This window comes from Ursus arctos, unplaced genomic scaffold (assembly GCF_023065955.2).
Source record: "Ursus arctos isolate Adak ecotype North America unplaced genomic scaffold, UrsArc2.0 scaffold_5, whole genome shotgun sequence".
Taxonomy (NCBI): Eukaryota; Metazoa; Chordata; class Mammalia; order Carnivora; family Ursidae; genus Ursus; species Ursus arctos.
The window spans coordinates 14,347,904-14,372,982 of record NW_026623067.1 but is presented as its reverse complement, the minus strand read 5'-3'; the positions used below and the strand labels follow the sequence as shown (position 1 = coordinate 14,372,982).

General features: G+C 42.8%; 2 protein-coding genes across 10 annotated transcripts in view; one reads left to right on the top strand and one right to left on the bottom strand.

Annotated features, from left to right (window-relative positions):
* The window catches only part of LOC130542811 (uncharacterized), a 51,562-nt gene extending 26,501 nt beyond the window's left edge, over positions 1 to 25,061 (bottom strand). Inside the window, exon 1 of the mRNA XM_057307524.1 lies at positions 24,913 to 25,061. The gene's annotated coding sequence lies outside the window, so the exon portion shown is untranslated. The remainder of the gene's footprint in view (positions 1 to 24,912) is intronic.
* Positions 2,064 to 20,820, top strand: ZFP2 (ZFP2 zinc finger protein). 9 transcript variants are annotated; one of them, XM_026507744.4, is made up of 6 exons: positions 2,064 to 2,146; positions 4,561 to 4,656; positions 12,199 to 12,325; positions 12,597 to 12,689; positions 15,417 to 15,560; positions 19,255 to 20,820. In XM_026507744.4, exon 6 carries the CDS (start codon positions 19,332 to 19,334, stop codon positions 20,724 to 20,726), a length of 1,395 nt encoding a protein of 464 aa, XP_026363529.1. In that variant the 5' UTR covers positions 2,064 to 2,146; positions 4,561 to 4,656; positions 12,199 to 12,325; positions 12,597 to 12,689; positions 15,417 to 15,560; positions 19,255 to 19,331; the 3' UTR covers positions 20,727 to 20,820. The 9 variants fall into 9 exon arrangements, with proteins under 9 accessions (XP_026363529.1, XP_026363532.2, XP_026363530.1 ...); XM_026507747.4 differs by having other exon boundaries at positions 12,193 to 12,325; XM_057307521.1 differs by lacking the exon at positions 2,064 to 2,146 and adding an exon at positions 2,165 to 2,318.
* Positions 25,062 to 25,079: the final 18 nt, after the last annotated feature.

The window sequence follows — 25,079 nt, the reverse complement described above, 5'->3', positions numbered from 1 at the left end:
TCATTTTGCTCTTCAGAAATTCCGTATCTTTGGGGCACTTGGGTGACGCAGTCATTAAGTGTCTGCCTTCGGCTCAGGGCGTGATCCCAGCATTCTGGGATCGAGCCCCGCATCGGGCTCCTCTGCTGGGAGCCTGCTTCTTCCTCTCCCACTGCCCCTGTTTGTGTTCCCTCTCTCGCTGGCTGTCTCTCTCTCTGTCAAATAAATAAATAAATAAATAAATAAAATCTTAAAAAAAAAATTCCGTATCTTTAGTGACATTTTGGGGGAAGGGGTCAGCTTTTCTACCAGTTACTGATAAAGACGGGTTTAAAATACCTCTGTAATTGATTTGTCTATTCTCCTGTCAATTTTTGCTTTATATACTTTGAAGCTACATTGTTAAATGAGTTTATTAATTTTTTTCTTGATGAATTAACTTTTTATAGTTATGTAATTACCTTTCCTATTTCTAGTGGTATTTTTTCTTAACATGTTATTTTTTATTTAAATGTAGCCACTTGGTTAATATTTGCAAGGTGTATCTTTTTCCAACATTCGACTTTTAAGATGTGTGTATCCTTGTTTTAGCATATAGCTATGTTTCTAGAAATCTAGTCTTACGATATTTTTCTTTAAATTGGAAAGTTCAGTTCATGTGCATATCTAGTGATTACTGCTAGACATGGATTTATTGCTACCATCTCCTTATGTACCTGTTATTTGTAAAATTTTTGGTTCTTTTTTTTTTTTTTGCATATGTGGTTTATTTTATTTTACTTTATTTTTTTGTCCTCCCTCTCCCCTATCCCATACCCTCTGCCTACTTGTTTGGAAATTGCACACTCTATGTTGTGAGTTTCATGAAGGACTGTTTCTCTATCAGAACAACTACAATGAATACGTTCACATAGTTTCTAATGTAAGAATGACCTGTAGTGGCGGAGAAAGTGGTTCAAGGTATTATGTCTTGCTGTAGTGACATATGTTTTACTTACTGTGATGCTATCAGGGTTACTTTAGCTTGATTAAATGAATTGTGAAAACTTTCATATTTTTCAATATATTGCAATAGCTCATACAGCTCTCAAAAAATAAAGTTAAATAAATTAAGGCACTAGTTAAAAGTAATAAAATATTTTATTTAGTACTACTGCAACAGGGGAGAGAGGCTTCAGTAAAATTGAACTCAACTCCCAATACAGCAAAGACAGCTGGGAATTTACAGCAACAGAGTAAGGGGATCAGGGGATGGAAAATTAGCAAAAGGAGACAGCAAAGTTGGGGATTCTTGCCAAAGGCAGGCCAAGGACGTAGACATCAAGAGTAGGGGATAAGGAAACTGATCACATACCAAGAATGGGATTTCTACCTAAACTGACTTAGCAGGACTCTTGCTAAAACTAGGGCTCCGCAGGCTAGGATTGTGCCCAATGTGACCTAGTACAAAGAGGATTCAGAGGGAACTGTCTGAAGTTTGGTCAAGTCTCTGTCACGCTAGTAGAAAGAGGCAGAGAAAATTAGCATTTATCTTGATAAAACCAAGTATCACAATCTACGCTACCATATTGTTATGTCCCAAATGTCATGTATTTCTCGAAGTGCCGGCGACAGATCCAGCTGAAACAACTCTGGCCATACGTTTAATTAGACATTTTCGCTGCATGCTACACTGTGCATATCTTGAGCACCTAGCGTAGCGCCCAACACCGAGCTAGCGGTCGGGGTACAGTAATCACTATTCACGGAGGGCCCACTACGTACACGGTACGTTAATACCTTCTTCTGACAACTTTGCAGGGGTCGCGTCATTTCACAAGAGGAAAATGAGGCTTAGTTAAGGCTCTCCGCCCCTTCTCCCCTCCGCATGGGTTAAGCACCGACAGGCTCTAACGAGGAAGGGCTTCTTTCGGGTAGCCGGGGTAAGGTCGTCACGCTCCCCTCCCAGCTTCGCAAAATACCACCCCACCAACCCTGGGCAGCCATGCTGGAGGTCCCCACGGTCCTCTGGCTGGAATCGCCCCGCCCTCCCGCGGACTCGCGGCTGCGCACTCTCACTGCCGCGCCGCGCCCCTGCAGCCTTGTGGGAAATGTAGTCCGGCGCCCGGGGCGTAGAGCCGGGCAGGGCTGCGTCCGCACCGGTTGCTCCCGCTCCTGCTGGGAGAGGGTGAGTGCGGGGCCGCGGTGAGACGCACTGGATTGGGTTGGCACCAGGCGGAGTCCCAGGCAGGAGGAGGCCCGGGTGGCCCGGCGAGGCCCCTGAGGGGCGGGGCAGGCCGTGGATGGGCCGGGGGCCGCGTCCTCTCGGTCCCCGCGCGACGCCGGGCCGCTCGCTCCAGGTGCGCCCTCTCTCGCCTCGGGAGCCCGGCCGGGTGGGAACGCTGAGAGCTGAGGGCCGCCACCTGTGGGAGCGGCGAGGGCGGGCGACGTGGTGCGGCGGCCCGGGGCCCAAGGGCTCAGACCCTGGGTCCCTTCCCGCCGCGGGCTTTCCCCGGGCCCCGCTTCGGAAGTCTTGGGGGGATGCTGCACCTGGTGCGCGATCTCGGGGCTCCAGCACCTGCCCTTTGTGTCCGCCTCATCTCGCGGACGCGCCCTCTGTGATCTCTGATTCCGAGCGGCCCTGGCGTGGGCTCCTCTTGACCCATCTAAGAATGGGGAGGCAGACCCCATGAAGGTTTCTATTTCAGGGACTCCTTTATTTTTTTTTAAAGCAATTTCTTCTCCGCCTCCCCCAGCCCCTCAAAAAGAATAAGTTCACTATAGGAAAACCAGAAAATTCAAAGGAGCATTAAGAAAAAAATTATTTGAGAGGCGCCTGGGTGGCACAGCGGTTAAGCGTCTGCCTTCAGCTCAGGGCGTTATCCCTGCGTTCCAGATCGAGCCCCACATCAGGCTCTTCCGCTATGAGCCTGCTTCTTCCTCTCCCGCTCCCCCTGCTTGTGTTCCCTCTCTCGCTGGCTGTCTCTATCTCTGTCAAATAAATAAATAAAATCTTTAAAAAAAATTATTTGAAAATTGTCAAAATCTACATGTCGGCGTATAAATATAGAAAGGCTTTGTTTTTACACAAAGATGTGGACATTAGTGTCCCTTTCTCCATTTACTTTTAAAACTGAGGTTTGAAATACGTTTGGAAAGGGTTTAAAGTGCACAAATAAAAGCTCTATGATTTTTTACAAGTGTTTTATCTGTTGTAAGTACCACTCGAACCAGGTGGAGAATAAACTTTTTTAAAAACGTTAATATTTTGAAAACTTATACCGATTTTCATTTTAAAGAGCGTGAGAAAAAGTATGTCTGTGCCAAATTCAATCCTCCCTTTAGGACTTTACATTCTCAGGTTTTTTTTTTTTTTTTTCTGTTATAAACCATATAGGCCATCTGGCTACACACATCTTTGCATTCCTGTCTCATTCTTTAAATCTCTTCAGATGAAATTTCTGGGTCATACAGCAAGGCTTTTGATACCTTCCCATTTTACTCTCTCCAAAAAGTAGTAGTTTATAAATATTTGCACTGTAAGGGTGCCTGATGGATCCACACTAAGTCTGGGTGTTCCTATCCTCCAACTTTCTGAGAGGTACGAGCGAGCGATAGGATTGTTTAAATGTGTTTGAACACTAATGAATATTTTTATGCAATTTTGAGTTTTCTTTTTAAATTCTGTATGTGATACACAGTGTTTTCTTACTAGAGAGAAGTGTTACATTTTCACATGGTTAGACATGAAAATCATCCCTTCATGTTTGGGTCTTTGACGTCATTGTTAGGGGGCCTTCTATCCCATTATCACAAAAATGTTCATCTGCCGTTTCTTTTTGTCCTTTAGTATGATTTAATGAGCAGATTTTTATTCTTTTCCAAATGGTATAAGCCCTTGGCGCTTGTTCCAAGTTACTAATTCATTCTTTTTTCACTGATGTGAAATGTCACTTTTTCATATCCTGAATTCTTACATATAAAATGTTTTCTGAATTGTTTGTGTTGGTAGGATTTTAATTTGTTCTGCTGATCCTTTTCTCTGCTAGACTATAATCCATGAGGGCATGGAGAAATTGTTTCTCTGTTTAGTTTATAGCTGTATTTACCCTCTCCCCTAGAAATGGTGCCTAGCACACAGTAGGTGGTCAGCATTATATCTGGTGCATGAATGACTCAGTCTGTTCCATCACAGTGTGTTCTAATTATTGTAGCTCTATGATATCTGGTGGGCAGGTTCTCCCTCACCACTCTTCCCTTAATGTTTCCTGGCTGTCATAAATGACACAATTAACTTAAAAAAAAAGATCTTTTCCATAATTATCTTTAAAATACTATTACTTAGGTATACCTTGGTTAGGAATGTGCTAAGTTTATAAATTAATTTCCAAGAAGTGACAGCTTAGATATTGTGACAGCCTATCCACGAATATGTTCATCCTTTATATATCTAAATAAGCTTGGCAAAATAAACTTCATGAATAAAAAATACAGTTTTCCTTAAGAAGGTACCATACACTTCTTATTTGGTTGATCTGTAGGTATTTTATTTGCTGTTGTTGCGGGAGTCTCATTTCTCATGGCTTCTTTTCCGTCCCTCAGCTCTGCCTCCTCGGGATCCTGCCCATCCCCTAGGAGGACCACGACGGAAGGAAAGAGAAGGCAGTGACTACTGGGCCTCTGCCACTGGCAGCTCAGGTGAGCTCATACTTCTCTCTGACCCCTCTCCCTTACTCCTTAGCACTTATTCCTGTACTGTCTGTGGGCTTCGCTGCAGAGGATGGGGCTACTGAGATCTCGGAATGTTGGCTGTTTCCCATCCAGCCCCCCTTAGTGTCCCTCAGCTCTGTCTTCAGCAGCCTACTTCCTTATTCAGCTGGAAGCCCTGGCCTCCTGAGCTTTTGGTGCCACACAGGCATCATCAAAGGAACAAAACTCATATGAAAGATGGTCTGAGTGCTTATAGGGTTTACGGACTCTCACAGACCATAAGAGAGGTCATATCTCTACCAGATACAGTCACGATGATTATATGTGAACATGATAATAAGAACAAGTATGGCTAGGTGTGCAGCTTGTCAGTGTTCCTGTGGCAACCAGGAAAAGTAGGGTTGGATAGGGATAACTGGAGAAGATTTGCTATAATGGAGTTAAAAGTGTCCGGAGTTTAAATCCTGACTCTACTATTAATTGCTGCCCTGTCTTGGGTAAGTAACCTGACTTTTCTGAAGTTCCTCATGATGATGATAGAAATAAGAGCATTAACTGAGTGTTTGCCACCTACTTGACATTTCACATGGCTTATTTCGTTTAATAATACACACTTCATAGGTTTGTTGAAAGTTCAAGTGAAATAATGCAAGTAAGAAGTTCTCAGGATGGTCACTAGAATGTTAGAGGTACTCGGTAAGGCGCTCTTAGCATTATTATTCTAGCTTGGTATTTTAGTTTTAGAGGTGGAGCAAATGTAGCAGAGACTGGTAATGAGAGGGAATCAGATACAAAGTTTGGGGTCAAGTGCCAGGAAGAAGGAGTTTGTGTGTCTGCTAGGGTGGTAGGCACGGGGGTGGAGGAGGAGGAATTTTGATAAGGGAGTTGGCATGGTCCCAACTTTTCTAGGAAGAAGCAGTGTCCATCAGCTAAAGGAAATCATGCAGTGAAAAAGTAGTGAGGAGCCCAGGGGTTTTCTGTCCTGAGAGATGGCTTGAAAATGGAATCTGCTAGGGGCACCTGGGTGGTTCATTCAGTTAAGTGTCTGCCTTCGGCTCAGGTCCTGATCCCAGGGTCGTGGGATCGAGCCCCGCACCGGGCTCCCCGCTCAGTGGGGAACCTGCTCCTCCCTCTCCCTCTGCTGGTGCTCACTCACTCTCTCTCTCAAATACATAAATAAAATCTTAAAAAAAAAATGGAAATTGCTAGTTTTTACAAGAACCTGGAGTTGTTGCTTCTCTGGAAAAAGAAGAAGATGTCAAGGGGACTTGGCCCCAAGAGACCCTAAGTTTTGTTTTGCTTTGTTTTTTCAGGTTAGGCTTACTTAACTTTATCTGCAACCCTGCAGGACTCGTCATATTTTCTCTATTTATAAGATCACGTATTATGGTTCTCTCAGATATGTCACTTGTTTATTTATAAAAAGAACCAGTTTAAAGAAGGCTTCTGAAGACAAGTACTAATGGTTGTGATTTCTGTTGGTACTACTTTCTCTCCTTAGTATTATCAAGCTCAGTTATAAAAGGCAATGGAACCCACAAAAATAGACAGAAGAAAGGGAGTTTCCAGAAAAGAAGGTTTAAAAGGGGAGCATTCAGAAGATTTTGGTTGATGAAGGTTGTGGTTTGGCTGTCAGGGCCTTGATTTTATTTTATTTAGTTAAAATAGTGTTAAGTTTTTAAATTAGCTTTTTTTTCCAGGTGTAATTTTACATAAGATAACCCATTTTAAGCATATAATTCATTGAGTTTTGACAGCTTTATGCACCAACATACTCACTACCCCAATGAAGCTATAGAACATTTTCCTCACCCCAGAAAGTGCTGTCACCCCCTTCCAGTCCACATCCCCCACCCCAGGCAATCACGGGTTTGATTTCTGAATACTTCAGTATGTGTTTCCTAGAAACAAGCTCTCATTTTACATCACCAGAATATAATTACCAAATGAGGACACTTACATGGACACAGTACTGTTAGCTAACCTACAAACTTTATGCATATTTTGCCACAAATTGGGTCTTTTATCTGGTCCAGGACCCAATCCAGATCACAGCTAGCATTCAGCTGTTACATCTCCTTAGCCTCCCTTAACCTGGAACAGCTCCTCAGTCTTTGTCTTGGATGACCTTGACACTTGGACCTGGGATGTATCAGTGAAGCATTGGAGCTCTTCCCCTTTTTCCATCTTTCCTTTATAGGCTGGTCATGGGACTATGAATCGCCTAAGTAGGACTTGTATTTGCCTTTAAATTCTATCTTCTTTTTCTAACTATACATACTAGGTATGTAGTTGTAAAAAATTTTTTAAGACTGTAATATATATTGCAGGCCTCAAATCCTCAATAATAAGCATGGACGTACATTCTTCTGGCCTTTTAAATACCTGTTTACATCCTTGCCCAGTTTTATACTGGGTGGTTTGTATATAAAAGAAGCCTTTTATGCAGTGTGGATACTAATCCTTTGCCATAAATCGCCATATTATTTATTCCCTGTCAGTTCTCTTAAATATGTTTATAACATCGTCTGCTACAAATAAGTTTTGAAGTTGTATGCAGTTAACTTTCCCTTTCTTTGTTTGGCTTTGGAATCGTGCTATGAAAGGCTTTCTGTACCCTAAGATTATATAAATATTTTTGTATATTTTCTATTAGTTTTATTATTTTAAGTTGGCATCCTTGAGCTATCTGGAATTTATCGTGTATAACGTGAGGTCAGAATCTAGCTTCATTTAACAATGTGGTGTGGCATTTCATCATCCATCCGTTCACTAAACAGGGACTGAGCACCTGCCTACTGGTGTTAGGCAGTGTTCTGGACGCTGGGAAGATAGCAGTGAGTGAGACAGGCTTATAGAGGTAGAGAGAGGAGGCAGCAGAGAAGAAGAAATAGTTACTGAGGATATTGTTAGGTGCTGTGAAGGCCCCACAGCAGGGCAGCATGGTGGAGTGTGACATCTGTTTTAGCTGGGCACAGCCGGAGTGGCATTCCTGAGGAGATGGTGTTCCAATTGATGTAATCTCCTGAATAATCTGCTGCTTCTCCATAGACTGGAAATGCTACCTTTAATGTACACTATATTTATATATGTTTCATAAGTTTTCCTGGATTCCGTTCAATCACTCTATCTCTGCTATAGTGCCACACTATTTTATTTGTTGTTTTAGAATTTATTTTGTTATTTCATAAAGCAAATCCCCCCCTTGATTTTCTTTCCAAAATTTTGGATTATTGTACTGTTCTTTTACATTTACCCTTATGGTCAAATTTTATTAACTATTATCAAACTTCAACAGTAACTGTTAAAAAGTATGCAGTTCTGATTTGAATTCCATTAAATCCATATCATCTTTTACAATATTTAGTCTTCCTATTGAATAAAAAAAAACTACCCTTCAGGGGCGCCTGGGTGGCGCAGTTGTTAAGCGTCTGCCTTCGGCTCAGGGCGTGATCCCAGTGTTCTGGGATCGAGCCCCACATCGGGCTTCTCTGCTAGGAGCCTGCTTCTTCCTCTCCCACTCCCCCTGCTTGTGTTCCCTCTCTCGCTGGCTGTCTCTGTCAAATAAATAAATAAAATCTTTAAAAAAAAACAAAAAACAAACAAAAAGAACCTACCCTTTATTTTATTCAGATCCTTCATAATGGTTTTTGTTAAGTCTGATCACAAGAATCTTGCATATTCCTATTAAGTGTATTCTGAGCTGTTTCATTTTTGTTGTGACTGTGATTTAAACATGATTGAGATTTTTTTTAAAAATTGGATTGCTGGGGCGCCTGGGTGGCTCAGTCAGTTAAGCATCCGACTCTTGGTTTCAGCTGAAGTCATGATCTCAGAGTCGTGGGATCGAGCCCCACATTGGGCTCTGTGCTCAGCAGGGAGTCTGCTTGAGAGTCTTTCCCTCTGCCTCTGCACCACCCCCAACTCACACACGCACTGTCTCTTAAATAAATAAATAAATCTTAAAAAAATAAAAGAATGGGATTGCTAAGAATTATATCTGAAGACATTGTGCTGCTGTGGTGCCTCAAACTTCATCACTGTCATACCTTCTTTATAAATTATACTTCGCTCATTTAAAATATCCCCATTTATTCCACTGGATCCTCAACCTTTTCAAAGGATAACAATATCAAAAAGCCTGTGTCTTTAGGTTTAAGAAAACTTTTGCATGGAAGAAACAAACCCATGAAGCTGCTTATTTCAAACACCATGAGTTACCCTGTGCTTTTAATGTAGCCCTTGGGAGAAAAGACCATATTAAGTGGAAAGGAGAAAGGGAAAAACCTCTGAAGGGATTAACAACAAATACATTTTGTGGACAATAGAGGTTAACAACAAATAGTTTTATGACAAAATACGTTTTGAAACAGAAAGTTTCACATTAGCCTTTGAAAATGCTCTTCTGTGCTTCTCTAAATCAGGCTTCAGCAGCCCTTCTCTACAGCTCAGGGGGCCACAGCCTGTTTCACAGTAGAGACAAGCTCTGGGACACTCTCGGGAGCTCTGCACTGAAGCCGACGAGAATCCAGGAAAGTGGGAAGACCAGCATACAGCCCACATGAGTCTGAATCTGGGCTTTTAATTTTTTCCAGTATATTCAGCCAACAAGGCAATTTATTGAAAAAATTAGTGGATTAATTTTTGGAAAGAGAATGTCCTATTTCTGATGTTACCTTTTTTCCCCAAAGAAGGGGCTTATGCTTTGTTTCCACCTACATTCTACCTTATCTGATATTCATATGTTCTCCTCCTAGTCTTTTTTCTTTTCTCCCTGCTTTTTTTAAATTTACACTGGCCTGATGTATCTTGTCTCTGACCCCTCTCCCCGCACATACACTCCCTTACTTTCTAACTCTCCGGTCTGTGTTTAGGTACATCTCTTGGATATGCTAGCTTTGAAACCAACTTTAGAGCTTTTGTCCTTTAGTAGAGAAAGTCAGCTTGTTCACGTATGTTGTTATACAAGTATCACGTCTTTTTGGATTATTTAATGATTTCTGTTTATTATGCTTTCTTGTTTCCTTTCTTTACATTTGTTAAACTGATGATTTTTCTTGGTTCCTTTTTTTCCTTTCATAAAATGGAAATTCAGCCTTATAATTGTGTCCTACTAGAAGCTATCTTTACATTTCTTGACAATATTTGAGATTTTTGACATTATGTTGATATATTAGTTAAATAAATATTAGGAGAAAATAATGAGGTAGAAAGAGAATGAACTATGCCTCATTGCTGACACTTTTTCTAGAAGTTCACAGCAAGCAGGACGTAAAATACACATATTTCTTGGGTGTGGGCTTTGTCCCGTCTCTGGTATCCAGGCCTTTTCTCTCCACTGCTTTTCTCCCCTTTGCCCACTTACATAGCACAGCGCTCTCTGTCCTTAAATGAAAGCCTCCTCCATGGCTTTATCCCCATTCCCTGTCCTTACTTCTTCCCATATTGTCCTCCCTCATCTTTTCACCCAAGTCTGAAGTAATTTCATCTAGCTGCTTCTGATTCCTTATCTTCCACTAAGCCTTTTTCCACTGTAAGCTAACTTCTGCCTTCACCGCTCTGCTGAAGTTAGCTCATTTTCCAACCAGCAGCTCTCTTTTCAGTCATCATTCTGTTTGACTCACTCCTTCCTCCCCAGCCTTCAGTTCTGAATCTCTTTCCCTCCTCCCTACACTCTCACTCGCTGTGATGGGGGTTGGCTGCGAGGGTTCTTTTCTTGGCTTTTTCCTCTCACAACATGAGACAGGTGGCCTTGGGTTGGAGTCCCAGCTGTGTGGTCTCGGAGAAATTATTTAGCCATTCTGATCCTCAGAGTCCTCATGTGTAAAACGATGACCTTAGTGCTAGCCATCTAGCAGGTCGTCCAATGGATTAAATGAGGTGAGGTGCGTGACTCTCCTGTTAGTGCAAAACTCAGTGCAACTGTGAGCACTCAGCGCTCCCTCCTTGTACTAGTCAGGCCTCTTCAAAGAAACAGAACCCATAGGCTGAAGAGTCCCCACGATCTACCCTCTGCAATCTGGAGGCCAGGAAAGCCAGGGTTAGCTCCACTCCAAACCCAGAGGCCTGAGATCCGGGACGGAGGGTGTTAAGTCCTGGTCCGAGTCGGAAGGCTCAAGAGCTAAGAGCACCGTCTGAGGGCTGTTGGGGCTCAAGCAGAGCCAGCAGATTTGTCCTTCCTCAGGCTTTTTGTTCTGTTTGGGCCCTCAGTGGATTGGATGATGTCCTCCCACATTGCTGCGGGCTGATCTTTACTCGGCCTACTGACTCACTAGGGAGCACCCTCACAGTAACACCTAGAAATAATAACACTTTACCAGCTATATGGGCTTAGCTTAGTCCGGTCAAGCTGACACATAAAATTAACCATCACACTCATTAAATAGATACGGAATGCCTATTGTGTTTTACTTCCTAGTCTAAGGGCTAGAGAACAAGGCTGAAATGGGCTTATAAATTCAAGATGCCACTTTCAGGTCAAGCTGGGTGTTTTCTTGGTCCTCTCAACCATATTCTGCATGTATCCTGTTTGTACATGCTTCCCTTCCATGATCGGGATTCCGCCGATATTGTACAGCCTGAAATTCCATGTGCTGCCTCGACAACGCTGAGCCTCATCGGGCTCCAGAGACCTGGCTATGAGTTCCCCTGGTCTCCCTGCCCCCACGCACCAGGAAAAGCACCCTACCTAGCTGTCCTATCAGCCAGACCAGGTGCACCCCTCCCTGTCCTCAACCTAATGGGTTTCGCCTCCCTACCAGCCCATGAAATGGTTCAAACAAGCCAACTGCATCTTCTCACGGTAACCAAGGGTCACCTCACTTGTCACCACAAAGCCTGCCTCCCACAGCCCCTGCTGGTTCACAAGTGCAGTCCCTGAGTGGCCCTGCACGGTGGGTAGCTCCTCCTTCCCCAGGCTATGAGAATATGAGACTGATAAATTGCTGTCAGTCTCTTCTGTCTGGTGCTGGGTGTCATGTGTTCGGTGATCTTGTGCTCTGTAAGGCGCGGGATCCCTCCTTCACCAATGGGGTAAACGGAGGCCGTCGAAACAGTACTGCTCTTTTCCAGTGGTAATCTGGAGCAGCCTTTGGTACCTTTCCCTATTTCTCTATTACTTCCTCTTCCTGTCCTTACATGTGAAAGCACTTTTTTTCATTTACTCACTTATTTCATTACTTGAGAGAGAGCACACAATGGGGGGGGGCGGAGAGAGAATCTTAAGCAGGCCCTATGCCTGACACGGGGCTCGATCTCAGAACCCTGAGATCATGACCTGAGGTGAAATCGAGCGTTGGATGCTTAACAGACTGAGCCACCCAGGCGCCCCAAATCACTTTCTATATTACATTTATCTCTCATTATTTCATGATAATGGGTACATTTTTTGTTTAGTTTCTTTGACAGATAAGACATTTTTCTCACACAGATCTCTTTATCCTGTCCCTTCTAATGCTGCTTCCCCCCCCCCCCACTTCCCTCAGAGGGTTTTATTGGCATAATCCTCTGAGCAGGAATTTATAGTTTCAGGAGTCAGTGATATTCAGGGATGTGTCTGTGGATTGCACTTGGGAGGAGTGGATTCATCTGGATTCTGCTCAGAGGAACTTGTATGGGACAGTGATGCTGGAGAACTACAGGGACGTGGTTTCACTGGGTAAGGACCTCTCATTCTAACTCAAAACCTCCCTACTGACATCTTTCCCCACCTACTGACACCTTGTACAACCGCAGAAGTTCAGAAATTTGCACTTGAAATCCGATGTGATAGGTCATTGTTTTACGGTGGTTGCTTGGTGTCCTCTTTGGACATGGAATGGAAAATGGAACCTTCAGAAGGCCTGACGGGGAAGGGACAAGGACAGGTACCGGGAGTGGTGATAATACTCAGTTCCGAACCCAAATTTAGTATCTCTCCTCCTGAGCAGGGCATCAGCTTTCCAAACCAAATGTGATTTCTCAGCTGGAACTCGAAGAACTGAGCTGGATGAAGAAAGAACTTTCAGCATGCCTCTCTCCAGGTACGGATCAGGCTGCAGGGACTTGTTATATGAGTGTGTCCCCTTGGGAGAAATCACCGCAGAGCTTGCTGCGTCTCCCGGAGGGACCTGCACGCCTGCCTGCAGTATATTCTCTCAGAGGCCTCTGCATTACTCACGTCACTCCTCCTCCGTCTCGCGAGAGTCCTCACTGTGGAGGGAGGGGTAGCTGAGGAGGGTTAAATGAGTTACTACACTTGTAGCACACATTAATTGCGGTGAACATCAGTAAATTTTGCCGATTATTATTGCTTTGCTGTCTTCATCTGTATTTTGAATCCCTGTCTTTCTATCTTCCTCCATTTTATACTCTCTTTCCTATTTCATGCGTCTTTCCTATTGGCCATAACCTGTATCCACGGCTTTCTTTCCCTTATTCATTTAAACCTTTGTCAGCTTTCTTAAAGGAAACTAATGTTTTTCCTCCTCAGTTGCAAACTTGTATATGTGTTCTATAGTCTTCATTTAAAAACAAATGAAGATGACTTTAGCCTTGTTATTTTCACTAGTAACCTCACGTTTTATACATTCCCTCTCTGATTCCTAAATTTTCAACTACACCCCATTCTCCTCTAAGCACTTAATGCCTCTCAATCTTTGTTAACTGTTTCTAATCCCCCTCACAAATGAAATTTCTGTTAGAAGTTATTGCTGACTTTCCTCTGAAAAAATACATTTTACAGTCTTATATTCTCTACTCAATATGAAAGCATTGATCACCATTTCTTCTTATACATTTTTTAAATTAAAGAGATACACATATTTTTTTTTAATCTCTGAATAGTGTATGGTTACCGAAGTATAAAGCAATAAAAGAAATCAATAAAAGAACGTACTGACAGGAAAAAAAGAATCTTATGAACATTGCAGCTAGTCTCCGGTAAGCTTCCTAAAGGATGGGATTTTACAAGAATCACTGGGTCAAAAGATGAATTTTTTATGGCTCTTGCTACATATTGCACAACTTTGGATATTTTATGCCTTTTAATGCTAATTTATTAGATATAAAATGATCCCTTATGGTGGCTTTGCCTTTACTATAGATTCTGTGGTTTGATTACTATTGCTATATGTATTTATTCTTATGTAAATAATTTTTTCATTCAACAAACATTTTGTGAGCACGAGGCCCTGTTCCTCGCACTGTGGCTATAGCAATAAACAAGACAGGCAGTTTCCCCGTGGAGCTTATAGTCTAGTGGGAGAGATAGTAAATTAATAAAGAAAGCAAGCATGGAGGGAGAAGGGAAAGGAAAGGAAGGAAATGAATAGCGCAGAGTCCTAGTGCTGTGTGGAAAAAGCAAGCAGCATAAGGGAACTAGATCAGTTAACAGAAGCTTTATTTTAGATGGAGTGATCAGAGAGAGGGCCTCTCCTTGAAGGTGGCCGTTGGATAGATAACTCACAAAGTGATGGGCCATGTAGACCATTCTGGGCCCAGGGAACAGGTGCAAAGACCCTGTGGTTGACTGCATGGCCTTGTTTGAAGGGAAGACTGCCAGGAGATGTAAAGATTTCCTTAAACTTAGTCTTTCCATCCTTCTCTGAAAAAAATTTATTTCTATTTTTTATTAAATTTCTATGGGCCTTCTTCTCATTCTGAGTGTTCCTTCTTTCTTAATAGCAATCTTTTTTAATGCATACATGAATTTCTTTTGTCTATACAAGAATATTTAAGTTATTTTTTTGGTTTGTTTCATTTTTTAGTATATGTATACAGCATTTTTCCTTTGTTCTCTAGATTACTTTGGTAGGTTTATAGATGCCTTTTTCATTATCCCACTGTCATTTTGGTGGGTTTTCTGGAGGCAGCAAAGGCAAACACATGTATTCTTGAACCTGGGTTTTCCTCTCTCTTCTTTATTGGTCTTTCAGGCTTCTCCACTGGGCTAAATCCTAACTATTCTTCATTTGTTTATGAATCCATTTCACATTATATTTGCCTTGTCTCTCTGAATGTCTGTCTAGCCACTAGTATGCAGGCTCACTGAATTGTCATGATTGAGCTAACTTTATGTCCCCTGCCTGGCACGTTGCCTGCCAGAGTAGGTATTTAATATATGTTTGTTAAGTGAATACTGAATGGCATCAAGTAGAATTTTTAGAAAATAAGTGAAAATACAGATTTGAAAGTTATAATCCTATCTGTGACATTCATATCAATGAGTACTATTAATTATCAGGGAGAGGGAATGAGAAGGTCAAGGCAGCAAGGACGGAACCCTAAAGGGCCATAAGATTGACTTGGGGCCAAAGATGCCACAGTGAAGGGGACAGAAAGAGTCGTCAAAGGAGGAGGAGAGAATGTAGGGAGAGCCAAGGGAAGAGAGAAGCAGTGGGAGAGTACAGCATGCCAACTGAGAACTGGAGGGTGCTGTTGGCCTTAGCTAGAAGGGCATTAAGGATCTGGCCTGGAGAAGAGCACTCTTGGTGCAGAGGGAAATGTGCTGTGGGTAGATGAGCAAAGAAGCAAACAAGTAAAGACATTACAGACAGTTTTTTCAACAGGGTTCATTTTAGAGGAAAAGGAAGAAAGGGCAAGAGCTGAGACAAGTCAGAGGTCAAGTGCCTCTGCTTTGTTTACCAGCAAAGACACTCAAGTGTATTTACGGGAGCAGAGAGGAGAAACTAAAGACCCAGAAAAGTGGAGCCATAGGATGAAGCCCGAAAAATGGGTGGTGTGCTAATTCTGGGTCTTGTTTTTTCCAGATTTTCTTCAATGTTACTGCCAGATTAAGCTACCATTTAGTCTTCTTCTGTTCAAAAACCAAGACAAGAAAGCGTAGAGGACTGAGTGCTGTGCTCGGCTCTTCTCCAGCCATCATGACTCACTCCTCATAACCATCCTGTGGGGTAGGTACTGCCAGCCCTCCTCTCGGTGGGAGAGGCGGGTTCAGAGGGGGAATGACATGCCGGAAGTTGAACACAGGTTTCTTGTTTTGTTTTGTTTCTGCCTTCGAGTTTAATGCTAATTCTGAAACAGAAAAGTTGTAACTTTCTTGCCCTGCCTTGCTGTGGCTTCTTATTTCCAAGTACAGCTAGCAAAAATAGAACCTCTAGGTCACGGCCCAATTTTTCTTTTAGATGATTGTTTTCTTTCCTTTTTTTTTAAAGAGAGAGAGAGTGTGTGTGAGCTTGTGCGGGGCAGGGAGGGGCAGAGGGAGAGAGACAGAATCTTAAGCAGACTCCAGGCTCAGCACGCAGTCCCTTGTAGACATGGCTTCACTGTCTTTGGTATTCCATGTTCTTGGAGCAATTGCTTCAGTCAGTTTTTCAAAAAGTTGTTGGTAATCCATTTTTCTTTTCCCACAGCAAATCTCCAGAATTAACTTCTTAAATTAGATCTCCAAATTCCATGAAGGTATACTGAGTCTTACTATTACGTTTTCTTCAGTATATAGTGATGTTTCAGCTTAAAATTATTAATATTTTCCAAAATAGCAAATATTTTGTTGTTCTCATTTTTAGAAATGTCATACATACAGAAGAATATGTAAAATACATGTACTATTTAGCAAAAATCTACATATTCTTCTAAGTTCTTTATAAATATTAACTAATTTTTGTTATATGAACACTCTATAATAGGTGCCGTTTAACAGATGAGGAAACAGGAGCACAGACAGGTTAAGTAACCTGCCCAAGGTCACACAGCTAAGTGGAGGCAGGTAGCCTGGCTCCAAAGTTGTTGTCTTAACCATTATGCCATACTGCTTCTCTTTATAGTTCATGACAATACAGATGAACGAATAATAAGGAAAGCAAACACCTTGGCACTAGAACCCAGGTTCGGAAACAGAACATTGCTACTATCTCAGACGTGCTTTGTGTGAGCCTCCTCATTCACATCCTCTTACCCAAGACGTAACCATTCTTCTCGTATTTGTGATAATTCCCTTTCCTTGCTTTTCCTTACAGTATTGCCATCCATAAAGGGATCTCTAAACAATACATTTAGTTTTAGTCTGTTTTTAAACTTTATCTGAATGGACTCTTACTATATATATTTTTGTGTGACTTTGCTTAAATTATTTATTCATTCTGATTATCCTATGTAGCTTTGGTTAACGTTCTCTGTTGGTTCGGGCTGCTATAACAGAACACCGTAGACTTGGTAGCTCTAACATCAGCCATCTGTTTCTCATAGTTCCTGGAGGCGGGAAGTCTAAGATGGGAGGCCAGCATGGTTGGCTTTCTGGTGAGGGCCCTCCTCCTGCTTCATAGACAGCTGCCCTCACACTGCATCTGCACATGACAGAGAGCAGAGGGAGGGGAAGCAAGCTCTGTTTTGTGTGTCACTTCTTACAAGGCTTTACCTTCGTGACTTAATGACTTCCGAAGGTCCTCCCCCTCCTAAACTTATCTCATTGGGAATTAGGCTTCAACACATGAGTTTTGGAGAGACACAAACATGACATCCTTAACATTCACTGTTTTCAGTTATCCTGTTGTCATAAATACTTCACAATTTAGTTATCCATTCTATTGTTGGTAACATTTGGGTGATTTCCAGTTCTTTGCTCTTGTGCACAATGTTACCTTAAAAATTATGAATTGTGGTGTACCTTTGCAAAGCAGATTCCCTAAGCGTATGTACCTACTGGTGGGTTTGTTAAATCCCAGTCTGTGTGCCTGTCCTACATTACTAGGTTGTGTTAAACTTTTTCAGACACCTGAACCAAATTACATTTCCACCAGCAGTAATGTAAAAGTTCCCATTACAGCTCATCCTTCCAAAATCTGAAGCTACCAGTCTGCACTTTTTAAATTTTTTTACTCAGGTGGCTGTTACTCATTGGAGCTTTAATCTTGCTTCTCCTGGTTACTGTTGAGATTGGGTATCTTTGCTTGTTTACTCACCACCACCGTTTCCTTTTCTTAAGTGCCTATTTAAGTCTTTTGCCCATTCTTCTGGTGGGTTTAGTGTTCCATGGACACTGTTTTCCAGATCTAGTTTCTAGTCCTGTATGGGCCATGTATTGCAAAGATCTCCTCCCAGTATGTCACTGTTTTTGTTTGCTTCCTTTTTGATGACTGGAAGCATTTCATTTTTCTCCAGTGTTTATTTTCCAGGTGGTTTTTATGTTTTTTCCTCATTCTCCTGTTTTTATTATTTTAAAATCTTATTTCTTGAACCTCTACATAATTTCCACATTTGTAATTTTCTGTGTATCACTTATCTTTGAATGAGGGCAGTACTGTCTGGAGTCTGTATCTGTCTAGCAGTGTGAACGGCTCCTCCTTTGCCCTTTTGTTGTTTACCGGGTAGAGCTTTGATTGCACAGTTGGAAGTGATACGGTGATGGGGCAGGAGGCGGCCTCAGTTCATGTGTTGCCCGTTGATATTCACACTTGATTGGATGGGTCCTTTCTGGGGTTACCTGGTGGTGTGTGTGTTTTAGAAGTGGAGCCTGCGTGGCTTTCCACTTTTTCTCTTATTTTACATAAGCAGCTCAGGTTGCAAGGAGGCGGTCCAGTTAATGCATCCTTCATGCTTCATAGTAAAGCCTCCTGCCCACAGGCCTTTGGTTTGTTGGTTCAGGGTTGATCTCGGCTCTGGTAATTTTGATCAAGCTGACAGCTGATTCTCAGATTGTAGTTTTCTGTCCTCTGCCTCTCATTGCCCCCCCCCCCCGGCCATTTTGTCAAGGATAAGAAGTGGAATCTGAGAAAATAAAGTCTGAGTGGCCACAAGGTCCTTCCTTTAGCACCATCTCAAGCAGCTCAACAGATCCTGCTTTGCCTCCCTGCCACCAGTTCACATCTCTAACGAATGGCTATTTAGGAAACGGTAGGGCCCTGTCAGACCCTCTTACCTAAAGAGAATAAGAAACTTGTAGCCTGTTGAAAGTTGGTGGTGGGGGGAACCTTTAGATTGTGTCATCCTCCCTTAAGTTTCAAGTAGGCTGTGGTATTTTATGTTCCAAATAAGCATATTCCTGAAGGGTAGTTTATATGCATTGTCTTACTTAATCCTCATCAGATTATTTTTATCTTTATTTTATATCTGTGAAAACTAACCCAGGGGTTAAGTTAACAGCCAGAGTTTAAGCCCAAGTGTGTCTGACTCCAGAGCCAATAATCTTTCGCAGTGTCACACTGCAGTGTTGTACAAAGATTTAGTGTCAGAATTAGAGGCAGCATTGCAGGGGGGAAGAAACTGCTGGTGGGAATATCAGGTACAATGTGGCAGGGCTTCCTGATCGGCCTCCCCCTGATCCCAGCTTGTCTGTATATTTTCCCTTCATTCCATCTCCATTATTCAGCCTTGTCCAGAGGTCAGTGATTTCAGTGTCCATCCCTCCTGCATACATAGGCTTACTCTTTTCTCTGTTTACTATCTCCTCTAGTTCTCCTGTTATTTATGGACTGGTTCACTGTTCTTTCCCTCCCTTCTGGTTTTCTTCCTAATTGTAGGGACATCTTTTAAGGCTCTCACATGTGCCCCACAGTTATTCTGTTTCTTTCTCTCATTCCCACCTTATACAGTTTTTTTTGTCTCTCAGCACAGAAACCAATGTGTATTTGAATTTTTTATTTTTTTCAGACTGGGAGACAAGACTTGAAACCAAAGAATCAACTACAAAGCCCAGCATTACTGAAGATTTATCCTATGGGGTAATAATGGAAAGGGAAGGTCTCTGGCCTTCTTCTTTAGGGGAAGCCTGGGAACCTGATAATTGGTTAGATGGGCAACAGAAAACCCAGGACAGACATCTGCACCAAGTGGCCGTTACTCATAAGGAAACCCTCCCTGAGAGGAGGGCATGTGAAGGTCATGAATTTGAACATCGTTCTAGTCAGGGGTCAATCCTTGATATACAACAAAGTATTCCTGTGGGACAAAGGCCCCATAATCAGAATTCACACGGAGAAGACACTAAACAGAATTCTGAATTAATTAAAATGCAAAGTATGTTTGTAGGAAAGAAAATCTATGAATGTAATGAATGCGGGAAAACCTTCAGCCAGAGCTCATCTCTTCTTAAGCACCAGAGGATTCACACCGGGGAGAAACCCTATAAGTGTAATGTATGTGGGAAGCACTTCATTGAACGCTCCTCCCTTACTGTACATCAAAGAATTCATACTGGAGAGAAACCCTACAAATGTAACGAATGCGGGAAAACATTCAGCCAGAGCATGAACCTTACTGTTCATCAAAGAACTCACACTGGAGAGAAACCCTATCAGTGTAAAGAGTGTGGAAAAGCTTTCCGTAAGAATTCATCCCTTATTCAACATGAAAGGATTCATACTGGAGAGAAACCGTACAAATGTAACGAATGTGGGAAAGCTTTTACCCAAAGCATGAATCTTACAGTGCATCAGAGAACTCACACAGGAGAAAAACCCTATGAATGCAATGAATGTGGGAAAGCCTTCAGTCAGAGCATGCACCTTACCGTACATCAGAGAAGTCATACTGGAGAAAAACCCTATGAGTGTAGTGAATGTGGAAAAGCCTTCAGTAAAAGCTCAACCCTTACTCTCCATCAACGAAATCACACTGGAGAAAAACCCTACAAGTGTAACAAATGTGGGAAATCCTTTAGCCAAAGTACATACCTTATAGAACACCAGAGACTTCATTCTGGAGTAAAACCTTTTGAATGTAATCAGTGTGGAAAAGCTTTCAGCAAGAATTCATCTCTTACTCAACATCGGAGAATTCATACTGGAGAGAAACCTTATGAATGTATGGTATGTGGAAAACATTTCACTGGGCGATCTTCCCTTACTGTACATCAGGTCATTCATACTGGAGAGAAACCTTATGAATGCAATGAATGTGGAAAGGCTTTCAGCCAGAGTGCATACCTTATTGAACATCAAAGAATTCATACTGGTGAGAAACCCTATGAATGTGATCAGTGTGGAAAAGCCTTCATTAAGAACTCATCCCTTATAGTGCATCAGAGAACTCATACAGGAGAGAAACCCTATCAGTGTAACGAATGTGGAAAAGCCTTCAGTCGGAGTACAAACCTTACGCGACATCAGAGGACTCATACGTGAGTTTTCATTGAGCCCTTCACCAGGATTAACTCTTTGGTGGTAATCAGATAAGTCATGTAACATAGAAACCTAATAAATGTAATGATTGTAGGAATCTTTTAGTTGAAGTATAAGTTACTATATCAGATAATACCACTGCAAAGAAACCATATAAAATAGAGAAATCGTAATTCAGAATGTAAAACACTCCTTTACACCAGAAGGTTTAAATAGCTAATGTTCTAAACGATGGAGATTTGTGCTAAAGATAAGTTCTATTGTGTCATACTGTAGATTGCCTTTGGATAGCAGAGACTTCACACTGGAGAGAAAAGGTGAGAGTGCTAAACTGGACAGCCCAAAGACCTGGTATGTAGTCCTGATCTGCCACTAACTTGGACAAGTCACCTACTTTCACCAGGTCAAAGTGTCCTTATTTGGTAAATGAGGGATTTTGAGCTTAGAAGGTCTCCAGGATCCCTATTAGCTCTAAAATGCTATAAACCTATAAATATAGGCAATACTGGGAAATCCTTGATCTTTTACCCTGTTATATATGTTATCTAGATGCTCCTATTCCACAATCTGGTTTCCCTGGATGTTTTGAGTCAAAATTCTCTATGTCTACCAAATCCTGTTATTATCCATCCATGTCCCTCCCTTCCCCCTGCACTGTTATTTTCTCCCCTAAAACATAGGCTGGTTGCTACCCAGGTGATGGAATAACTGTACAGATCTTAATGCAACAGCATGCTATTCTGAGTTCTCAAATAACAGGCATTAAACTACTGTTAAGTAACCTAATTATTTAGAAAACAGTATAACTTAAATATAGTCTCTAAGTACATAGGATTCAGATATGTATCTTTGTGCCATATTCTACCAAAGGGAAAGGAGAAAAGGCTAAACACTAATGGACACAAAAATGTGACACATGAACAACATCTTTGCAATTCAAAACATATTCAAAACAATCGTAGGTTTTAGATATCTCTAGTGATGACAGTGGTTAAAACAGTTTCATTTATTCATACATACTTATTAAGTGCTAAATATGTAATAGACATGATTAGAAGATCAAAATGGATAAGATACAGTCTTTGCTTTTCAAGGGCTAACCTAAAAAACTGGCCATGGGATGGGAGAGGAAAGGAAGAATTCAAGCAATAATGAGGCAGAATCTAGATAATGTGGTAACTGATTAAATGTAGGAACTCGAATTTATTTGGGTGGATGGAGTGCCATATTTAAGAATACATAAAGTTGACCGACTTTGGGGGGCAATGGTAAGTTCAGTCTGGGGTCATTTGAATGAGTCTCTGAGTATCCAAGTGAAGATTCCTGATAGACACTAGAATGACTGGCAAGACAGTTACGAAGGGTACTCTCAGAGCACTGTCATTGACCAGGGGAAGTGGAGGAAGTGAAGCCAGTAGGAGCTGGGAGGAAACAGCAACCAAAAGGAAAATGAAAAACAGAAGGAAAAATTAGAAGACGGTGGCACAAAGGTAAAAGAATTTCACATAAGGTAAGAATAGTTAATATTTTCATATGCCATAGAGGGTTAAAGTAAGATAAAAATTAAAAATGGCCTTTGGTTTTGGTTACTGATAACCTTTGTTAAATATTAGTGGGTTGAAGAGTGAATTAAAGGTTGAAAAGGACTCATTAGCTTGCCTGAAAAAGGAGACACTGAGAAAGACAACTAGAAGGAGACTGGCGTTGAGAATGGGTGTATCTATCAGAAGAGCTTTATGGCTACAAATACTGGAAAGCCCAGTTAACAAGGCTTACAAGTAAGCAGGATTTTTTTTTTTCTCACATAACAAATCTGGAGGTGGGTGGCATTGTTTCAGAGACAAAATTAATTCAATGTCTTTAGTTTTATGGCTTTTCTATCACGGTCATATCATGGCCGCTCTGCTTCAGCTAAAGTATCTTCATTCAAGGCAGGAAGAACGGGGTGGGAAGCACTAGCAACATCTGTGCCTTTTCTCAAAAAAGGTTGTCCTAGAAGCCCCTCAGCAGACTTTGCCTTACATCTCATTGAGCACAGCTGTGCTATATGGAGGCCAGGAACAAAAGGAGGCTGAGAAAAGAAATACTCTTCCAGCCTCTAAAGTGGAGGCAGGCAAAGAAAAGGAGGTTTGAGCAAGGTGTTGTTATGGCCAACGAACAGTCTGGCGAGAGTATGTTTACATGGCCACTGAAAAGAAGAGGTGTGCGAGAGTCGAAGGTGCAGGATGGAGGGGATGGGGAGCTCAAAAGTGGGAAAACAGGATTGGGACAGAGGCAGAAGCTAAAGGAAACTTTTTCAAAGGAAGGGAATTTTTCACGGGGAGAGGTGGGACTCAGGAAGCGATGGGTACAGAAGATGTTTGTGGGTGGCAATGGAAGAGGATCCCTATGGACGCTGGGTCCCCGGGCAGGTCAGTCTCTTTGGGCTATGTGACCTCTAAGCTCTAACTCTTGGGAGCTGGAACAAAGACAGAGGGGGAATGAAACAACTGTATCCTTGGAAAATTAGATCTTTTATATTTGTCCCTTACACCTAGTTTCCTCCTTTACCTTCACATATTCTTTCTAGAGGAGGCAGAGAGAAGACATGGATAGAAAGTAGATGAAAATGATAAAGACAGCAGCAAAATAAAGGGTCAGAAGGAAGGCACAGGACAAGGGGGAGAGGAAGAATGAAACAATGAAGCCTAAGACGACGCAATAACTCAAACTTGGTGAAATATTAACCTTTAGAGGAAACAGCTGGAGAAATGGGTCAGCTACATGGAGGCTGCACTACTTTTTCAGTTTTGGATGCCTTAGGCCCTTGTATGTCAGTTGTCAGTCATTCTGGGCAACAAGTAAGAAGGACAGTCTCTGTACCTCTCCTCTATCACCAGGGCCAGGACCCCGGGGTCCACTTAGTAGACATGAAGCCTCGGGCAAGACACTTAACATCTCGGTGCTTCACTTTTCTTATTCTTAGTAGCGCAAACCGCGTTGCTTCGGATTACGGTAGATACCCATGTAAAGTGCTTATAAAAGTGCCCAACACAGAGTTAGTGCTCCATAAATATGTTACTATCATCCTCAATTACCTGGAAACAAAATAACATTCAGGTTCCTTAGCATGGCATCCAGAAAATTGTCTTAGAATCACTAGACCCTCAAAACCAGTGCCGTGTACACAGCAAGATTATGTCACTGTGGGAGGCGGTCCCTCCCCCGGACTGTTGTAACAGCCTCCTGCCGAGTTTCCCTGTATTGCCTCTGGCCCCACCAGAGGGTCTCCCCCCTCCCCTCGCAAAATGTCAAAATGTGCTCGCCACGTCACTCTCGCGCAGACTCCTTCAGTGGTTGCCCATCCCGCATGGAACGAATCCAAAGGTCTTCCGATGGCCTTCAAGACCCCCCCGGTCCCCTTCAAACCTCCCGTCCAACGCTCTCTTGTTCACTGTGCCCTCTCCAGTGCCTCCAGCCTTGCAAAGCCTCAGGCTCAGCAAGCACACACTTCTGTCTCGGGACCTCGCCGTCCCCTCCCCTTAGATGGCTCTTCCCCCACGTATTCACACGGTTGCCTCCCTCTTCAAAGAGGATTTCCCCAAACACGACTTAACATCCTCCCCACCCCCGCCCACTGTCCCAGGTTTCCTGACAAATACTGTCCAAGCTTAGGTTCCACTGCTCTCTCCCCAGCCCCTAGAACAGTGCCTGACACACACGTGCTCCCAAAGTGTCCAGAGGATGAAATCTTCCATAAAACCCTAAACAGAAGGCTGTCGTGTGACCTAAGTCACTGACCCTGCTTCCTAAGCCGACAGTTCCCTGACAAGCCTCAGGTCACATTTTTGACTTTTTTTTTTTCAAGTCACCACCGACAAAATTAAAACCTCCTCTTCCCTCCCCGAGCTCCGCGAAAACGTGTATTCAGAGGCAACTTAACATCCCCAGTGGGATTTCCCACAGGTCACCCCATCCCCGCCCGCCCCCGCAGAAATGAATACCCCCGCGGCCTCCGGGCACCTTCCTCCCCCGGCGAGCCGCCGACCCCCAGGTCCACTCGACCTCCTTGGCTCTTCTCCCGGGCCCCGTGGCCGCCGGCCCCGCACCCCTGCCTCGCGCCCCCGCCCGGCCCCCGGGCCACACCGCTACAAAGGTGGTCGTCCCCATGCGGTCCTCCTTCAGGAAGGCGCCTTTTGCGGCTTCTCACCTCTTACTCCGTCCTCGGAACCGCTCCCCACGGCGAGCGACAGACTTTATCCCGTCGTCAACTTCTCGCTGGTCTCTACCTTACCCGGGCGTTACTTCAGGGCTGAGGTGGACTCCGAGTCTGACTAGAACGGAACGAAAGCTGCAAGTGCCGATTAGCGCACGGGG